Below are 17918 nucleotides of genomic sequence, written 5' to 3' on the forward strand. Positions count from 1 at the left end.
AACTTGTCCTCCTCCCTGCCTGGAAGCTTTTGCTCTCACCTGCTTTTGTCAGATCTTCTTCTCAGCGAGCCTTTCCTTGACTGCGCACCATAGAGCCTGGCTCCCCTCCGGGACTCCCAGCCCTGCGTCCTCCAAACCCCACAGCACTTGCTCCCAGCAGAGCATGTGGCGTGCTTGGTGTGCTTGTCATGCCTCTTCTCTCTTCACTATTGGGGTCCTAGGGAAGCGCCCAGACCGTGGCTTCCAGGAGAGCTCACCGAGAGGAATTTTGATGCCAATGGATCACCCCTGCAAACCCCTTCAGGTGCACTTGTTGCTGAGGTGCCAGTGGCCCTGCCACACTGTGTCGTCATGATCTCAGAGGTTGGGGAGGGGAGTAGGGATGTCAGGACACACCTGGGGTGCACCTGGCAGGCGATTTCCTTGGAGGGTAGGGTCCTGACCTTTCCTTGGAGGCAGCAGTGCAGCACATGGATCTGTTCCAGAGGCCATTGTAGGTGACTGGACTAGACTAGGCAAGGGTTGACCCGGGCCCTCTGGAAGCAAAGGGATGGGAGGGCAGAGAAGGCGGGCCCAGGGCCCCTCCAGGGAGCAGTGCGGGCTCCTGCCAGCTCACGGGGTCTGCTGGAGCAAGGTTGACAGTGGCACTTGGGAGGGGCATAGAGAAGCCGTGTGCCTGGGGATGCAGGGGAGGCATCTGGTCTGGACTTGCAGGAGGTGGTGGCCAAGGGCGAGGAGCCTCCTTCAGGGCAGGAGGCGGAGGAAAGTGCAGGAGGGCCACCTCAGGTGTGTGTGACTTGTGTCCTGCAGCAGGAGCTCTTAGGAATCAGCACATGCTGTGACTTCTTTTTCTGCTTTTTCAGCTTTGTACGTCAGAACGTATGTAAGCAGTAGGTCACATTGTGTTGTAGTTCTTATGGTGGAGTCGCAGGAAGCACTGGGAACCCTCCTGAACACCTGAGGCTGCTGTGGTGGGGCTGGGAGGCTGGGACCCGGCCAGGACCCTCGGGACATGCTGTGGGGCCCTTGTCCCTCAGTTCCCTTTGCATCTAGGCGGGATGGCGTTTACCAGCAGGGGTCTCCCTGTGTGCCAGTGCCATGCACCCTCATCCCTCCATGTGGTGTCACCACTCCGCCTACCCTAGGTGTACATAGCACGTGTGCATGCACACACAGCACGTGCACGGACACATGCATACGCATGTGATTTTGCATACCCTCCTCACAGGCTTGTGGAACTCCTGGAGTCCTTCTGAGGACACTAGCCGAGGCCCTTCTGCTTCAGCCCCTTAGATTTGAAACACTTGTGTCTCTCACATCGTCAGGTTTTTCTGGGGGTGAGAGGATAAGAATCTGTGTACATAGTGCTTCACAAATAATTGTTTGGTGTTTTATGTGAAGCATCGTGTACAAATTTATCGAGATGATAAATTTTTGTAAGCACTATTTCTATAGCGCTTTTAAAAAGGACATGCTAATATCTCATTTCTAACCATAAAATAAGGCCCTAGCCTTTGCCTGGGTTTCCCAGATTAATAATCAGTGCTCTTAGTGATGTGTGTACATATCAGTTGATTTCTGAAATTAGTATTTAAACTGTTTCTTTACGTGATTCCAAAAAAATAGGAAGCATAAAAATGAGCTTCATCCCCCTTTGTTTGGTTGAAAAGTCTGGCAGTTGGCATTTTTCTTGAGATTTGCTCCTTGGACTCTAAGTTGCCACTCTGGGTGAGTTTTCCGAAAGTGTTTGAATGGATGAGGGGACGACGGAGAAATCCATACACAGAAAGCTTGTGCACTCACAGTGGCTTAGAGACACACGGCAAGACCCTGAGAACCAGAAAATGCAGCTGGGCAATGATTACATCACATAAAGACTCTTCTCTTCACAATATCGTCTTACTCAGATTTCAATAAAGGGGATGAAGCCCCCTCAGCATCCCCTCAGCCCCCTCAGTGTCCCCTTAATGTCCTTTCAGCCCCCTCAGTGTCCCCTCAGTGTCCCTTCAACCTCTCAGTGTCACCTCAGTGTCCCCAGCCCCTCAGTGTCCCATCAACCTCTCGGTGTCCCCCAGCCCTATCAAGTTGAAGTCCTGAGGGCCATCACAGAGGGGTCAGGTGGCCGCCAGGAGCATGTGTCGCTACAGGGAGGTGCAGTGGAGCATGTGAGATGGACGAGCACTCGCATCGGCACCTTTGTCATTCATGGTCAGCCTTGTGAAAGGCGTGTAATGGTGGGTGCTGGCAAGGCCCACGTGCCTGGCCTGGTGAGAATCCTGTAAGGAGGACTCTTAAATGGCCCTCTTGAGTTGGGCACGCTTCTCCATGTGTCTCAGAGGCTGGAATTGACCTGTGGGGCAGATGCCTGTAGCTCACTGTGCTGCTGTGTTTTGCAGATTGGAATTTGGTCAGAGCATCTCTGGGCAACTAATGATCCCCGAGAGTGGACGGCTGTCCCCTTTCCCTCCTGAACTGTTGCCCTGAGGCCTGCCGACAGGCTGGGGGTGTCTATGTTTCATTCTCTGTCTTCTCTGAAAAAGTCAGACCCTGTCGTTCCCTTTTCCTAGTGCTCACTGACTTACAGGCTCCCTCTATAGAAACTGTCCAGTCATGGGTTCATTCCTCCTGCCTGTTTTGTTATCTGTTGGTGACTAAAAGAGCCCTATGCTTTTTGAAACTGTGTGTCGTTGATGTTTTTGGCTTAGCATTTTTGTACTTCTGTGTTGACTATCGTCTGAATGCTCCTGGGGCATTTTGAAAGTATTTTTCTAGTTGTGGTACAAGTTTGCTCAAAGTAAGTTATCCTCTTACTTTGCTACTAAGGATGTGAATGTTAGATACTCTTTAAGTCACCTTTTTTGTCTGGCTGTTTTCACAGGAAAAAAATTCGGCTTGTGGGAAGGTGGGGTATGCTGTTTCTGCCCCTCTTTTATTTTAACTTTTTATTGGAGAAAATTTCAACATATACAGCAGTAGAGAGAATAGTTGAGTAAAACTCCATATCCGGCCACCCGGTGGGGTATGTGCCAATCTTAGTGCATCAGGCTCCTTCTACCCCTCTGATTATTTTGAAGCAAATCCAAGACATCGTGTGTTTTCGTCTATAAATACTTAAGTATCTGTCTCTGCCAACTGAAGTCTCTTTCTCCCCCTAATGTAACACGACTGTAATCCGTTCTCACCTAGAAAGTTAACAGTAATTCTCTAATTGCATCTCATCTCCAGCCCAAGTTCCGGTCTCTTCCTGTGGTGGTTAGAATCAGGATCCACACAGGGCCTCATTTGCACTGGGTCTGTTTTCATTGCTTCCTGTGATGTTGGTTAACATTTTCCCCTTATTCCCGGTACATGTGTTGGTAGATCTATACCAGTGATCAGATTTAGGTCCCTATCTTGGTGAGAATACTTTTAGGGACTGCCTGTTCCTCCTGTGGTCTTCCCTCATGCTTTACCCTGCAAACAGATATTACGCAAAGCCTTGCTGGGCGTCCCCTGGGATGTCAGGGTCATTGTCCCCAAAATAGCAGGAACACACTGTTCTTCCTCTGTGAATAGGTTTTGTCTGGGCCACAAATATCTTTGCACCTGTCAGAAAGCAGTGTGACTTCTCAGAAGAGTTATTTGTTTATCATGCATTCTTGAGGTGATGGGATTACCTTCCAGGTTATCTCCCTTTGGAGTTTGGTTGTGAGAAAGTTCTCCACAAACGTAAGCTTGATTTCTTTTTCTTAGAGATATGTATCCCATGTTGGTGACATCCTCATCCTCCTGTTGGTAACACTAAGCAGAATTCTGGAATGCGGTAGTATGACCAGTATTGATTACCTAAGACAATTTTATCTTTTCTTGTTAAAAAAAAAAAAAACCCAAAAAGCAAATCTATTCATATGATAATTTTTGAACATATTAAGAGAACCTGTGGACAGTCTAGATATAGTTTGAATGTCTTTAGTTCATCATCAGTTGAATTTGTTTTTGTTAATACATTGATATTCTTTGTGCAGTACTACTTATTTTTTTCTTCTTTATGCATGACTATTATGTTTTCTTAATGATTAAAATATGTATATGACATTTTCCCTATAATTCTGTAGAGTTTGAGAAAAACTTGAGAAAAGCTTTTTTTGTTTTTACAGTATGAAACTGTTTACGTAAAGTTAAAAAATGCAAGTTATTAGTATCAACTCTTCTTGTTTTTTTATTCTATTTATTTGTTTATTTTTTTGGTGAGGAAGATTGGCCCTGAGCTAACATCTGTTGCCAGTCTTCTTTTTACTTGAGGAAGATTAGCCCTGAGCTACCATCTGTGCCAGTCTTACTCTATTTTGTATGTGGGACACCACCACAGCATGGCTCATGAGTGGTGTGTAGGTCTGTGCCCAGGATCCAAATAAATCCTGTGCTGCCAAAGTGGAGTGCATGAACTTAACCACTACACCGCAGGGCCAGCCCCCTTTTTTTCTTTGAATTTTATTGAGGTGATAATAGTTTATAACACTGTGAATTTCAATTGTACCTTATTGTTTCTCAGTCAGCACATAAATGTGCCCCTTCACCCCTTGTGCCCACCTCCCACTCTCTTCCCCTTGGGTAACCACTAATCTGTTCTCTTTGTCCATGTATTTGTTTATCTTCCACATATGAGTGAAATCATATGGTGTTTGTCTTTCTCTGACTTATTTTGCTTAACATAATGCCTTCAAGGTTCATGAGTGTTGTTGAGAATGGGACGATTTTGTTTTTTTATGGCTGAGTAGTGTTCCATCGTGTATCCATTCATCAGTTGATGGGCACTTGGGTGGCTTCCACGTCTTGGCTGTTGTGAATAATGCTGCAGTGAACATAGGGGTGCATAAGTCTCATTGAATTGTTGATTTCAAGTTCTTTGGATAGATACCCAGTATTGGGATATAGCTGGGTCATATGGTATTTCTATTTTTAGTTTTATGAGAAATCTTCATACTGTTTTCCATAGTGGCTGCATCAGTTTGCATTCCCACCAGCAGTGGACAAGCTTTCCCTTTTCTCTACAACCTCTTCAACATTTGTTATTTTTAGTCTTAGTGATTACAACCATTCTAACGGGTGTAAGGTGATATCTTAGTGTAGTTTTGATTTGCATTTCCCTGAGAATTAGTGATGTTGAATATCTTTTCATGTGCCTATTGGCCATCTGTGTATCTTTGGAGAAATGTCTGTTCATATCCTCTGCACGTTTTTTGATCGGGTTGTTTGTTTTTTTGTTGTGGAGTTGTATGAGTTCTTTATACATTTTGGAGATTAACTGCTTGTCGGATATATGATTTACAAATATTTTCTCCCAGTTGGTGGGTTTTCTTTTCATTTTGATCCTGGTTTCCTTTGCCTTGTGGAAGCTCTTTAGTGTGATGAAGTTCCATTGTTTATGTTTTCTTTTGTTTCCCTTGCCTGTGTAGACATGGTATTCGAAAAGATGCTGCTAAGTCTGATGTCAAAGAGTGTACTGCCTATATTTTCTTCTAGGAGTTTTGTGGTTTCACATCTTACCTTCAAGTCTTTGATCTATTTTGAGTTCATTTTTGTGTATGGTGAAAGACAATAGTCTACTTGCATTCTTTTGCATGTGACTGTCCAGTTTTCCCAGCACCATTTATTGAAGAGACTTTCCTTTCTCCATTGTATGTTCTTAGCTCTGTCAATGCATGTAATCCATAACCAATCTATAAATCAAAATTGGGGTGAGTTTATTAAGAGCCAGATCTGAGGACCATATAGCCCAAGAGAGTCCTTTCACAAAGGAAGGGAGTACTCCAAAGAAGTAGGGTGTACAGAGTGGTTATATACCATCAAAGAGTGTTTCACATATATTGGAATGTCCCTTTTGCAATGGTCATGAAATGGCCTAGCTGGCACAGTGATTCACACAGCCATTTATGAACACAACAGGTAGCAGGTCTGTGGTCTTGAGCTGGATGGTCACAGCAGGTCAACAATCAATCCCTAACCTAGGGAGAGGTGCTTATGGAGATGCTGATGTGGGGGAAGTTACATCTTTCTTTATCTTACAAGGCATTGTTCTTGTCTTTGGAACATAGTAAGTACTTAAAGCAGATATACAGTGCATGCTCAACAGTTACCTCAGACCATTTTGGAAAAACAGGGTCAGGCGAATTAGTTTTACACCAAAAGACTTCCTCATATACTCCAGTATATCCTATTGCTTGCCATTTATTTATCAGCTACTTTGTCAAAGATTAGCTGTCTGTAGATGTGCGGTTTTATTTCTGGGCTTTCAGTTCTGTTCCATTGGTCTTTGTGCCTGTTTTTGTACCAGTACCATGCCGTTTTGATCACTATGGCTTTGTAGTACATGTTGAAGTCAGGGATTGTGATGCCTCCAGCTTTGTTCTTTTTTCTCAGGATTCCTTTGGCTATTCGGGGTCTTTTGTTGCCCCATATGAATTTTAGGATTCTTTGCTCTGTTTCCACGAAGCATGTCATTGGGATTCTGATTGGGATTGCATTGAATCTGTAGATTGCTTTGGGATCTCTTTTTATCTCTTTATGTCATCCTGGTTTCTTTCAATAGTGTCTTACAGTTTTCAGTGTATAGGTCTTTCATCACCTTGGTTAAATTTATTCCTGGATATTTTATTGTTTTTGTTGTGATCGTAAATGGGATTGTGTTCTTGAGTTCTCTTTCTGTAAGTTCATTATTAGAGTATGGAAATGCAACTGAGTTTTGTAAGTTGGTTTTGTAACCTGCAACTTTGCTGTAGTTGTTGATTATTTCTAAGAGTTTTCTGTTGGATTCTTTAGGGTTTTCTATATATAGAATCATGTCTTCTGCAGACAGCATGAGTTTCACTTCTTCCATGCCAATTTCGATACTAAGTTGAATAACTTTTTGAAAACATCTTTTTCTTACATTGACCTTACCATTTAGAACAGGGCAAATTAAATAGAGTTTTACTCATGGCTGGAAATAGTATGATCGTCTGTAAGGAGGTCTTGTGGGTAGAGGAGTTGCATGAGTAAAATCTCCTTTGAGCCTGTCCAGTTAGGTCGAGAGGTGGCTGAGGATGTGGATGCTGCCTGCGGCCTTTCCTGAGCGCACACGGGCTGCCTTCCTGCACGGGGGTGCATGCCCTTGACATTGCCTTGCCTGGCTCCTGAGTGTCTGCATGACGCCGCCATGTTGGGCCTTGGCCTCTGTCATGGTGCACTTCTGCAAGGTCCTGCTCCAGGCCTGGGGCACACTGGGCAGGACAGGTATCCAGTGGCCCTACTGCTCCTGCAGGTGGAAAATAGGGCCCATTTCCACAGTGCACAGGGGACGGGTGCTTTGCGCTTCCTGTTCTGCCTACGTTTATGCTATCTTGTTACACTTTGTCTCTCTGTAAACTGCCTTAAAACTCTTCCTGAAACAAAATGAAGGTGAAGAACTAAGTGATAATCTTAGCTCCCGGCTGCCTTCACAAGTGAGGACCATGGCACCCCAGTGGGGCAGATGAGGAAGGCCTTGTCATCAGTGGGGCTGGTTCTTGATTGTGTGCCTTTCTCAGCAAGGGTTTCATCTAGACTCCACCCTCTACCCTTTCTGTGGGTAGGCAGTGACCCTGAGGCCTAGAAGGACCACATGGCTAGAGAGGTGGCCAGAGCCTGCTGGGCAGTGCTGTCTTCGCAGTGCAGAGTGCAGGCACCCCAGGACTCAGGGGTGGGGGTTTCATGAGGGCATGTTGGGGCGTATAATGCTCTTGGACTCCTCAGACAGAAGTTTGCTTCTGTGAAAGATTTTTGCCTGAAGAAAGTGATCTGTGGCTCAAAAGAATTTCCCAAGAACCATGTATTTAAGCCTTCTCGCTCTTAACCAGAGTATTTAACATGCATGGTGAGAATACGGGTTTGGCATCAGGACCCCTCGCTGATGGTGCTGAGGGGGAAGTGCCCCAGTGGCTGTGCCGGGCCCTGGGCCCAGTTGCTGATCTGCCATGATTTCATTTCAGCTTGACTGTTAGTCATGATTTATCCTGTTTCTGGGAGATTGCCTTTTCTCGGGTATTAATGTTTCTTATTTTTTCCAGTGTCCTTCCCAGTGAGTGGAAACATTTCATGTGGGGTCTCTTTTGGGAGAAAGAGTGTGGCTGCTGTCCCTTGGCCCTGCCTGTCTGTGGTGCCTGTTGGTGTTTGAGTTTTCTTGTTTTCACTGGCATTTTGTGGTTGGCAATGCACCGAACCAGCAACCCCGATTACTTTCAGGGCTGCAGCTTCCTTCCTAGCTGTGAATGGTCCAGGTTAACCCATCCTTCCCCTGTAAGGTAGTCGTGTGGTATAAATGACATAAAGTACTTGGGAAACCTTGTAGTGTGTCATAACTCGGAAGTTGCGCTTGGATCCTTCCTTTTAAAGGATTGGAAATTAAATCTGTTTCAGGAGAGAAAGTTTATAAAAATGACCTGTGTTAATTCTGATATGGTCTCTGTAACTTGAAAATATAATTTCAGTGTTGTGTACCATGCAAGCCCTGTTTCTGATTATCGTGATGGAGTTGAGGATCCAGGGCCTACAGATGGAGTGGCTCAGAGTTTTCCCTGAGCTCTGACCTGGCTCCCATGTGTCGTCACAGTGAAAATATGTGGAAGAAGGGCCATCTCCAGGATCAAGACTTGTCCGTGTGTAAGGTCAGAGCTCAGTGTTGACTCTTCCTCCTCCTTCAAGCAGAGTGCCCCGGTCCCTGCAGAGGCTGAGGCCCAGGGCTCGGCTCTCCCGGCCGAGCTGGAAGAGGAGAAGCAGCAGCAGTTCTGCTCTCAGGAGAGTGAGCTGCAGACGTGCCAGTCGGAAGCCTTGCTTGAGCAGAAGATCGCACAGCTAAAGGTACTGGGATTAAGAGTGATCTATTTTATTGCTTGCCAGCCGTGGCGGTCTAGTGGTTAAGATTCGACGCTCTCACCGCCACGGCCTGCATTCATTTCTGGTCCAGGGAACCGCACCACCCATCTGTCAGTTGTCATACTGTGGTAGCTGTGTGTTGCTGTGATGCTGAAAGCTACGTCACTGGGATTTCAAATACCAGCAGGGTCCCAGGGTGAACGGGTTTCAGCAGAGCTTCCAGACTAACACAGGCTAGGAAGGAGGACCTGGCCACCCACTTTCGAAAAAACTGGCCATGAAAACCTGTGAATAGCAGCGGTGTATTGTCTGGTACAGCATTGGAAGGTGATAGGATGGCAGAGAAAGAGGGCAGGGTTCCGCTCTGCTGCACACAGGGTCACTAGGAGTCGGAGTGGACTCAGTGGTACTAACAACGATTTTATTGCTATCTTTTCTCATCTGCAAAGTAAATAAGAAAATTTTATTCTGAATTAGTTTTGGTATGCAAAAGTAGAACAAAATATTTTCATTGTTTTTGAAACAGATCTGGGCAATTTTTTCATTCATTTTTATATTTAAATCGGCTGGTTAGCATACCTTTTCTGCTAAGAATTGTCATTAAATATTCCAAATCTGAGAAGGTTTGTCTTACTGCCTTGCTTTGGTGACTCAGCAGTCACATCAAGGCTTTTCTTGCTTTAATGAGCTAGTTTTCACGGAAGGATGTCTGTGAATACCTTCACTTCTCATGACAGTTTTTATTGTAGGTTTGTTTTGCTTTTTTTAATGACAGCTTTTTTGAGATATAATTCATATGCCATAAAAGTCACTCTTTTTTTGTGTGTGTGAGGAAGTTTAGCCCTGAGCCATTCTTCCTGTTTTTGCTTGAGGAAGATTGTCGGTGAGCTAACATCTGTGACACTCGTCCTCTATTTTATGTGCGATGCCGCCGCAGTGTGGCTTGATGAGTGGTCCTAGGTCCACGTCTGGGATCCAAACCTGCTAACCCTGGGCCGCCGAAGCGGAGTGCACGAACCTAACTAGTATACCACCAGGCCTGCCCCCAAAATCACTCTTTTAAAGTGTGTACATTTCAGTGGTTTTTAGTGGATTGACAGAGTTGTGCAACTGTCACTGCTATCTAACTCCAGAACATTTGTATCACGACAAAAACAAAACCGGCACTCATTAGCATTCTCTTCTCTCCCCCAGCCCCTGGCAGCCGCTATTCTACTTTGTTTCTTGGATTTTCCTTTTCTGGACGTTTGTAGAAAGAGAATTGTACAATATGCGCCGTCTTTGTGTTTGGTCTCTTTTACTTAGCATAATGTTTTCCAGGTCTGTGTGGGTGGCAGCTGTACCAGTACTTGCTGTTTGCTTTTTCTGTATCTTATATCTCTTTTCTTCTTCTAGTTCTCCATTACTGCCTTCTTTTCATTTTAACTTCTTGATGTCATTTTTCTGTATCTTCTTTTGAGTTATTAGTGTTTACCCTGGGGATTACAGTGAACACCCTATAACAATCTAGTTCAGATCATTACCAACTTGATTTTAGTAGTTTACAAAACTGTAAACTCTTATATAGCTTCATTTCCTCCTTCCTCCTTTGAGCTCATATTGTTATACGAAGTGCATCTGTATACATTTTATGCTCATTGCTATAGACAGTTCTCTTTTAGATCAAATAGAAAAAAATTACAAACAAAAGCTACATTTATTTTGTGTTTTATAGTTACCTTTATCGGTGTTCTTTATTTCTTCATGTGGACTCAAGTGAATGTCTAGTGTTCTTTCATTTTAGCCTGAATGACTCCCTTTAGTATTTCTTCAGGGTGGGTCTGTTAGTCGTGAATTCTCAGTTTTTATTTATCTGGGAATGTTTTAATTTCTCCCTCATTTTGGATGGTTTCCTGGATGTAGAATTCTTGGTTGACAGTCCTTTTCTTTCAGCACTTGGAATGTGTCATCCCACTGCCTGTTGGTCTCTTTGGTGCCTCACAAGAAGAAAGCCAGCTGTTAGTCTTATTGAGTATCCCTTGCATTGAGTCTTTTCTCTTGCTGCTTTCAAGTTTCTTTCTCTTTCTGTCTTCCAGCAGTTTCATTATGAGCTGCCTAGGTGTAGATCACTTTGAGTTTATCCAATCTGGAGTTCATTGAGCTTCTTGCATGTGTAGATTAATATGTTTTCATCAAATTTGTAAATGTTTGGGCCATTATAATTTTAAGTGTTCTTTCTGCCCTGTTCCCTTTCTCCTCTCCTCTGAGACTCCCGTTCTGTGTGTGTTGGTCTTTGAGGGTGTCCCATGGAGCTTTAAGGCTGTACTTACTTTTCTTCATTCTTTTTTCTTTCTGCACCCCAGACTGAATAATCTCATTTGACCTGTCTGCGTGTTTGCCGATTCTTCTGTCCAGTTGAATCTGATGCTGCGCCCTTGCAGGGAATTTTTCATCTCAGCAGTTGCGCTTTCCTGCTGCAGAGTATCTGGTTCCATGTTGTGCTTCTGTGTCTGCACTGAGCGGCTCTGGCTGGGGCCTGCTTTCAGTGCTCTGGCAGGCGGTCTGTAGCTCTGCCTTACCTTTCCCTTCCTGCTTGTGCAGAGTTGCAGGAGCAGTGGGAGATGAGAGCCTTCTCAGGTCTTTCTGGGCACGTGCCCAGCCACGTGCATGTTCATGCCTTCTAAATTCCCAGGAACATGTTGGAGCTTTTCATAGCCCCCTGTTGACATCTGATTCTCTAGTGTTTCCTTTTAAGTTTTTTGGTCAGTCTATTATTAACTCCAACTGATATCACAGCCTCAGGCCACTGTGATGTAAAACAGTTTCTGCTGGTTATTTTGACAAATGGCCTGGGGGTAGGATGTTTGACACTGAGTAAGCTCTGCATCAGATCCAGTAAAGACCACCTTGGAGAATGAAGCTTTTCAGTGAGCTGCCAGACAGGTCAGTTGGTGCAGTTGGTAGGGTGGTGTTTTGAGGAGCTCCAGACTCATTCTGTCGTCCCCCTGTTCACAGCTCCCGGGCTGCTGTTTTCCAAGATCTCCCAGGATTGGATTGACAGGATCCAGCAGATTCAAACACCGAAAATTTACTATTCTGATGGAGACTCAGCCTTTGTTTTCACTTCTTTGGATTATTGCAAGCCTTTCTTAAATACCAGAGCTCTGAAAAAGTTTTGACAGTTTTTGCCAGTTTTCTCAATGCTTTTCTAGGGGAGCCGATTTTTGGAGGTCCTCATCCTGCCATTCTGGAAGTGCTGCCTCTGCAGTTTCTTTTTAAAAAATAAGCTTATTTTGTTAATACAGTTTAACTTATTACATAAACCTTATTAAAAACATTTTTTATTATTTAAGAAGAAACGGGGGCTGGCCTGATAGCTGAGTGGTTGAGTTCACGTGCTCTGCTTCGGCAGCCCAGGGTTTCACCAGTTTGGATCCTGGGTGTGGACATGGCACCCAGGCCATCCTGAGGCGGCGTCCCACATAGCACTAGAGGCACTTAGAATGAGAATATACAACTATGTACTGGGGGGGACACTTTGGGGAGAAGAAGAAAAAAAGAAGAAACAGAGTTTATCTTTTGAAACCAAAGAACCTAGGTTTCTAAATATCTTGGATTTTGATGATCATAATACCCTGATGATGGAGAACTTCTTAATGTGACTGGGAACGATAGCAAGCTATTTATTTTATATTCTAGATGATAAGCACACTTGAATTTATGTTGGCTGTGGGTTGCGGTCTTGGCTTTTTTTGATCACTGCTCTTGACACAGAGTACGGACTCAATAAATATTTGTTGAATGAACTAAATTCTAGCAAACAGCAGAGAAATGGAATGAGCATAATTTTATAGCTTAATGACATTTTTTGTTATTTTTAATAATGTGCTTTTGTACAGGGTGAATTTGAATGTGAAAAGAAAGCTGTTTTGCATGAAAAAGAGGAGTTACACAGACATGAGAGGGAGCAGGCTCAGTCTTTTTACCGAAAAGAGAAAGAGTCTTTGTCTCTGCAGCTTCAGGAGAAGAACAATCAGATTCTGCAGGTATGTGAAATGTGTCTTTTCTTTGTTACTACTTTTTTTGTGTGTGGTAAAATATGTACAAAAAATGTACTATTTTAACCATTTTTAAGTGTACAATTTAGTGGCATTATCCATATTCACACTGTTGTGCAACCATCACAACTATCCATTTCCAGAACTTGTTCATCATCCCAAGGAAAAACTCTGTCTCCGTTAAACAACTCCACATTTCACCTCCTTCTAGCCCTTGCACCCACCATTTGCCTTTCTGTCTCTATGAATTTGACTACTCTAGGGACCTCATATAAGTGGAATGATACATTTGTCCTTTTGTGTCTGGCTTATTTCACTCAGCATAATGTCCTCAGGGTCCATGCATATTGTGGCATTGTCAACCAAGGAAAAATCCACTACAATTTAAACAGGAGATATTTATTTGGGAAATTAGAATTGTAATTTGGGAAGCACAGATTCAGGTAGAAACCCAAGATGTGCTCTGAGGAAGACAAACAAGACAAGGGTTTGTAAAAGCTAAAAGAGATAACTTACATAGGTTGTTTTGCAAGATTTGTGATTGGTGCTGGCAACAACTGTTAGTTCTGGGCTATACATGATTGGTTGCTAAGGCCATCTCTGAGGGAGAAAGTTCTGATCTGTGTGATGTCGACGAAAATAATCCATATCCAATCTATAAATGAAAATTTGGGTGAGTTTATTCTGAGCTTAAATCTGAGGATTATAACCCGGGAGAGTCTTTCCACAAAGGAACAGAGCACTCCAAAGAGGTGGGGGGGTATACAGGGTCGTTATATACCCTCAAAGAGGATGTTTCACATATGATTGGAATGTTCCTTTTACAATAGTCGCGAGACTACTCTGTCGGCACAGCCGATTGATGGAAGTAGCAGGTAGGTCTTCTGTCTTGGTGAACACAGCAGGGTGGCAGTCTCTTGTCTCCAGCTGGGTGGTCACAGGTGAGCTGGGAGGTGAGTGCAGCAATCAGTTCCTAGCCTAAGGAAAAATGCTAATGTGGGGGGGAAGTTGCATCTTTATCACAAGGGCCTTTGTTCTGGCCATAGGAAATGTCTAAGCAGATATGCAATGCGTGCTCAATAGCCAGTCAGGCCCTTTTGGAGGGAAAAAAGAGAAGTCAGGCCGAATTAGGTTTATACCAAATGGCTTCCTCATATACTCCAATATATCCTATTGCTTGCCATTTTTATTTGTCAGCGAGTTAAGCATATTTCTTGGAAGAAGGTCAGGATGACAGCCGTGAAGCACAGTTCAAAGGTTACATTCCTTCTGCCTAGAGATGCACATAAATCTCACTTCCCTGATGGCCTCCCAGCTCCATTTTAGAAGCCTTGACATGTGTACTCCTTTTTGTTACCGCTGTCCACAGCATATTCAAAATTTTATGGCTTTTTATGGCTGAATAATATTCCGTTGTATGTAGATACTACATTTTGTTTATCTGTTCATCTGTTGATGGACATCTGTTGATGGTTGTTTCTACCTTTTGACTATTGTGAATAATATTGCTATGAATATTAGTATACAAGTAACTGTTTCAGTCCCTGCTTTCAGTTTTTTTGGGTATATATCTAGAAACAAAATTATTGGGTCATATGATAATTCTGTGTTTAAATTTTTGAGGAACTGCCAAACTGTTTTCCAGAGTGACTGTAGCATTTTACATTTCCAACAGTGTGCAAAGATTTCAGTTTCTCCACATCCTTGCTAACACTTGTTAGTTTCTGTTCTTTGGATAATAGACATCATAATGAGTGTAAGGTAGTATTTCCTGGTTTTGATTTGCATTTCCCTGATAGTTAATGATGTTGAACATCTTTTCATGGGCTTATTGGCCAGTTGCAAGTCTTCTTTGGAGAAATATCTGTTCAAGTGCTTTGACAGTTTTTGAATTGGGTGGTTTTGTTGTTGAGTTGTTCTTCATTGTTACTTTTGAAAGTGTAGATGTGTATTTATACTGTTTTTAGAGATGGTCTCACTATGTAGAGCTTTCAGAGTTGTACTAGTACTGCTACTTTCTTTCTCTGACTTTATCATTATTTTGTGGCGGTCTCAGTCTGTCAAGAACTGAGAGAGAGAAAGCTCATGGGCCTGAGGTTTGAGGGTGGGGGTCTAGGGTTTCATAGGCTCACTTGTTATTGGTGGATTTAAAACATAAGAGTGGGAATTTAAAGCCTGGGAAGAGAAAAAACAAGTGATCCAAATGGTCAGTTCTTGAAATCAACCAAGATCTCTAAAACAAAGGAGCTTCAGTGCTGGAGGCCTCCTGGCTCTTTATCTGGTCATGAGACTGGCAATGTGTTTATCTGTGTTAACTCTCTTTGAAGTGGATGCCTCTGCAGTCAAAGCTTAAGTCAGGTACTTGAATTACAAAAAGGAAAAAAAAGTGTCAGGGTTATCAACTTAAAAAGTAAATTTGCCTGTTATTCTATCTCAAAATGAGTTTGTTTGGGACTAGCCAAAAGAACTGCAATTTGGGATGTGCATGTGGTGGGGAGCCATAGGAAAATCTGGAAAACAAAGAAGGGAGCTGCTTTTATAAAGAAAAAGCGGGAGAGGGATGGGCTGTTCTAAAAGAAAGTCCATCGAGCGAAGTAGCAGTTCATGGCGGCCACAGCTTCTCATTGGCTGGGCTGCGGTGTTTCTCATTGGCTGAGCTGTGGCATTTCTCGTTGGCTGAGCTGTGGCGTTTCTCATTGGCTGGGCTGCGGGGTTTCTCATTGGCTGAGCTGCGGGGTTTCTCATTGGCAGAACTGTGCTGTTTCTCAGTGGCTGGGCTGCAGAAGCTTCTTGTTGGCTGAGCTTCAGTGTTTCTGATTGGCTGGGCTGTTGCTAGGTGGGAGAGGTGTCTTCCTGAGAAGTAAAGTGGCTGTGCTTCCTGTGGGAGATGCAAGTGTCCCCACTTTCTCTTTGGTGTATTTGTGTGAAGGGTGTGAGAGCTCCCCCTGCAGGCCTTCCCCATCCAGCTTAGTTCCGGTTTCCCTTATTAATTTCCACAGGGTTTGTACTACAGTCGTCACATGAGGTCACTGGATTTGAACTTATTAGTAGACTGGAGGCAGAGTTTGCTTGTGACTGTGTGCTAGGCGCTGTGCTAAGCATATTCCAGAATTTTCTCATTTCCGTGTGTTCTCTCCCATTCGTTGTTCAGACCCTTGGTCTCTGAGGCCCAGGAGAGGTTCCATTAATTTGCTAAAACTCTGATGGCTACTGAGTAGCAGAGCCAGGCCCGACTGACTTTAAACACTGTGCGTGGGTGTGTTGGCTGCACTTTGGGAGGATGTAAAAGTTATTCTCAACCAGATGTTGGGCAGTGGAGGTCAGTGTCAGCAGTAGGTTGGGAGGTGTGTCCCTTCCTGTGCTGGGAGCCATGCCACAGGACAGCAGGACAGGGTGTGGGGCTGGGGCAGGAGGAAGGGCCTTTCAAAGCATTGATTAACCTTTTTCTTCAGTGCCAGGTGTTGCTGCTATGGTACAATATATATGTTCCTGAAAAACATCTCGTTCTGTAAGAAAATGCTAGATATAACACAGCTCTTGAGCAAAAGAGGGTTGAAGATACGCCATCCAAAACGTATGCAATTTTATAACTCAAGTATCAGCGCAAACGATAGAGATCCTAATAAAAGTATTAGCACAGTTAAGAAGAAAGCTTCAATTTCGAATTAAGAGAGAAATTGTAAAGCAGATAGAGCGATTAAAATGGGTGATAGCTTGCTGGAAGGGAGCGTGGGAGTTGAGGAGAGAGTGAAAGGCGTTGGAGTGGACACCTGGGGGCAGAGCGCCAGGAGACCCTGTGGGTGAGCAGCCTGGGGCAGCTACTGCTTTTGGGGCGTGCTTCCCACAGGTGTTCCTTGCTGCCCACATCACAAGCGAGCTGGGAGCACTCGCGTACCTGTGTGTGGTGGCCAGGCTGTGTCCCCAGTTAGAGAAGAATAAACGATGCTTTAGGCAAACCAGACTCTTTGAAGAGTTGCTCTCATTGTGAACTAATCCTATGAGTGTCTTTAAAATGTGCTTACTCAGTTAAAACAATGCTGCGAAGTAAGGAATTGTGTCACCCACATCAGGTACCTAAAAAGACCACTCTTCTTGCTCTCAGAGCTCCTAAGCTCTCCCTGCCTGCCCTCTCCCATGCTTCCTTCCCCACCAGAGTAACTGCTCTCCTGGTTTTTATAGGGTTTCTACCTCTTGATGTATTCCTGAACAATGTGCGCTTTAGTTCAGCTGTTTTTGCCCTTCGTACAGGGAGACCTGTAATTGCCTGTCTCATGCAGTGTTGATTGTGACATCCGTTGATGATGTGTGGAGGTGTAATCAGTCATCTTTATTGCTGAGTAGTGTTCCATTGCATACCATCATTTATTCATCAGTGGACTTCGGCTTTTTTCTGGTTTTCTGCTGTTATGAATAAAGCTGCCATGAGTTTTTGTATCCATGTCTCTCATCACAAATGTGCAGGAACTTCTCGAGATTGTATACCTAGAAGTAGCATTGCTAGGGTGGAGGGTTCTGCACGTGTTCAGCTTGGTCAGGGAATGCCAGACTATTTTCTAAAGTGGTTGCACCAGTTTATGGTCCACCAAAAGTGAATGCAAGTTCCTGTTACTGCACATCCTTGCCTATGCCTAGAATGTTCCCACTTTTAACATTTTTAAAAATTATTTTATTGAGGTCAGATTAGCTTATAGCATTGTGTAATTTCAGGTGTACATTATTATATATCAGTTTCTGTATAGACTGCAGTTGTTCATCAGCAATAGTCCAGTTTTTATGTGTCACCATACGTGTGTGCCCCTTTTTGCCCTCTCCCCACTCCCTTCTCCTCTAGTAACCAGTAATCTGTTCTCCTTATCTACGTGTTTATTCCACATATGAGTGAAATCATGTGGTGTTTGTCTTTCTCTGTCCGGCTTATTTTGCTTAACATATACCCTCAAGGTCCATCCATGTTGTTGCAAATCTCACAATTTTGTCTTTTTTATGCTGAGTAGTATTCCATTGTATATATAC

General features: G+C 43.8%; 1 protein-coding gene across 37 annotated transcripts in view; it reads left to right on the top strand.

The window, feature by feature from the left end:
* The window catches only part of PCNT (pericentrin), a 142014-nt gene that overhangs the window by 50736 nt on the left and 73360 nt on the right, over positions 1-17918 (top strand). For 17 of the 37 annotated variants that reach the window (XM_023630346.2, XM_070252655.1, XM_070252647.1 and 14 more), the window contains 2 exons: positions 8701-8853; positions 12747-12893. In XM_023630346.2, coding sequence (XP_023486114.1) covers positions 8701-8853; positions 12747-12893 — 300 coding nt within the window. Of the gene's footprint in view, positions 1-8697; positions 8854-12746; positions 12894-17918 lie in introns of all 37 variants that reach the window. The other 20 variants (XM_023630345.2, XM_023630353.2, XM_070252656.1 and 17 more) reach the window with 2 other exon arrangements.

The sequence above is a fragment of the Equus caballus genome, chromosome 26, assembly GCF_041296265.1.
Source record: "Equus caballus isolate H_3958 breed thoroughbred chromosome 26, TB-T2T, whole genome shotgun sequence".
Lineage (NCBI taxonomy): Eukaryota > Metazoa > Chordata > Mammalia > Perissodactyla > Equidae > Equus > Equus caballus.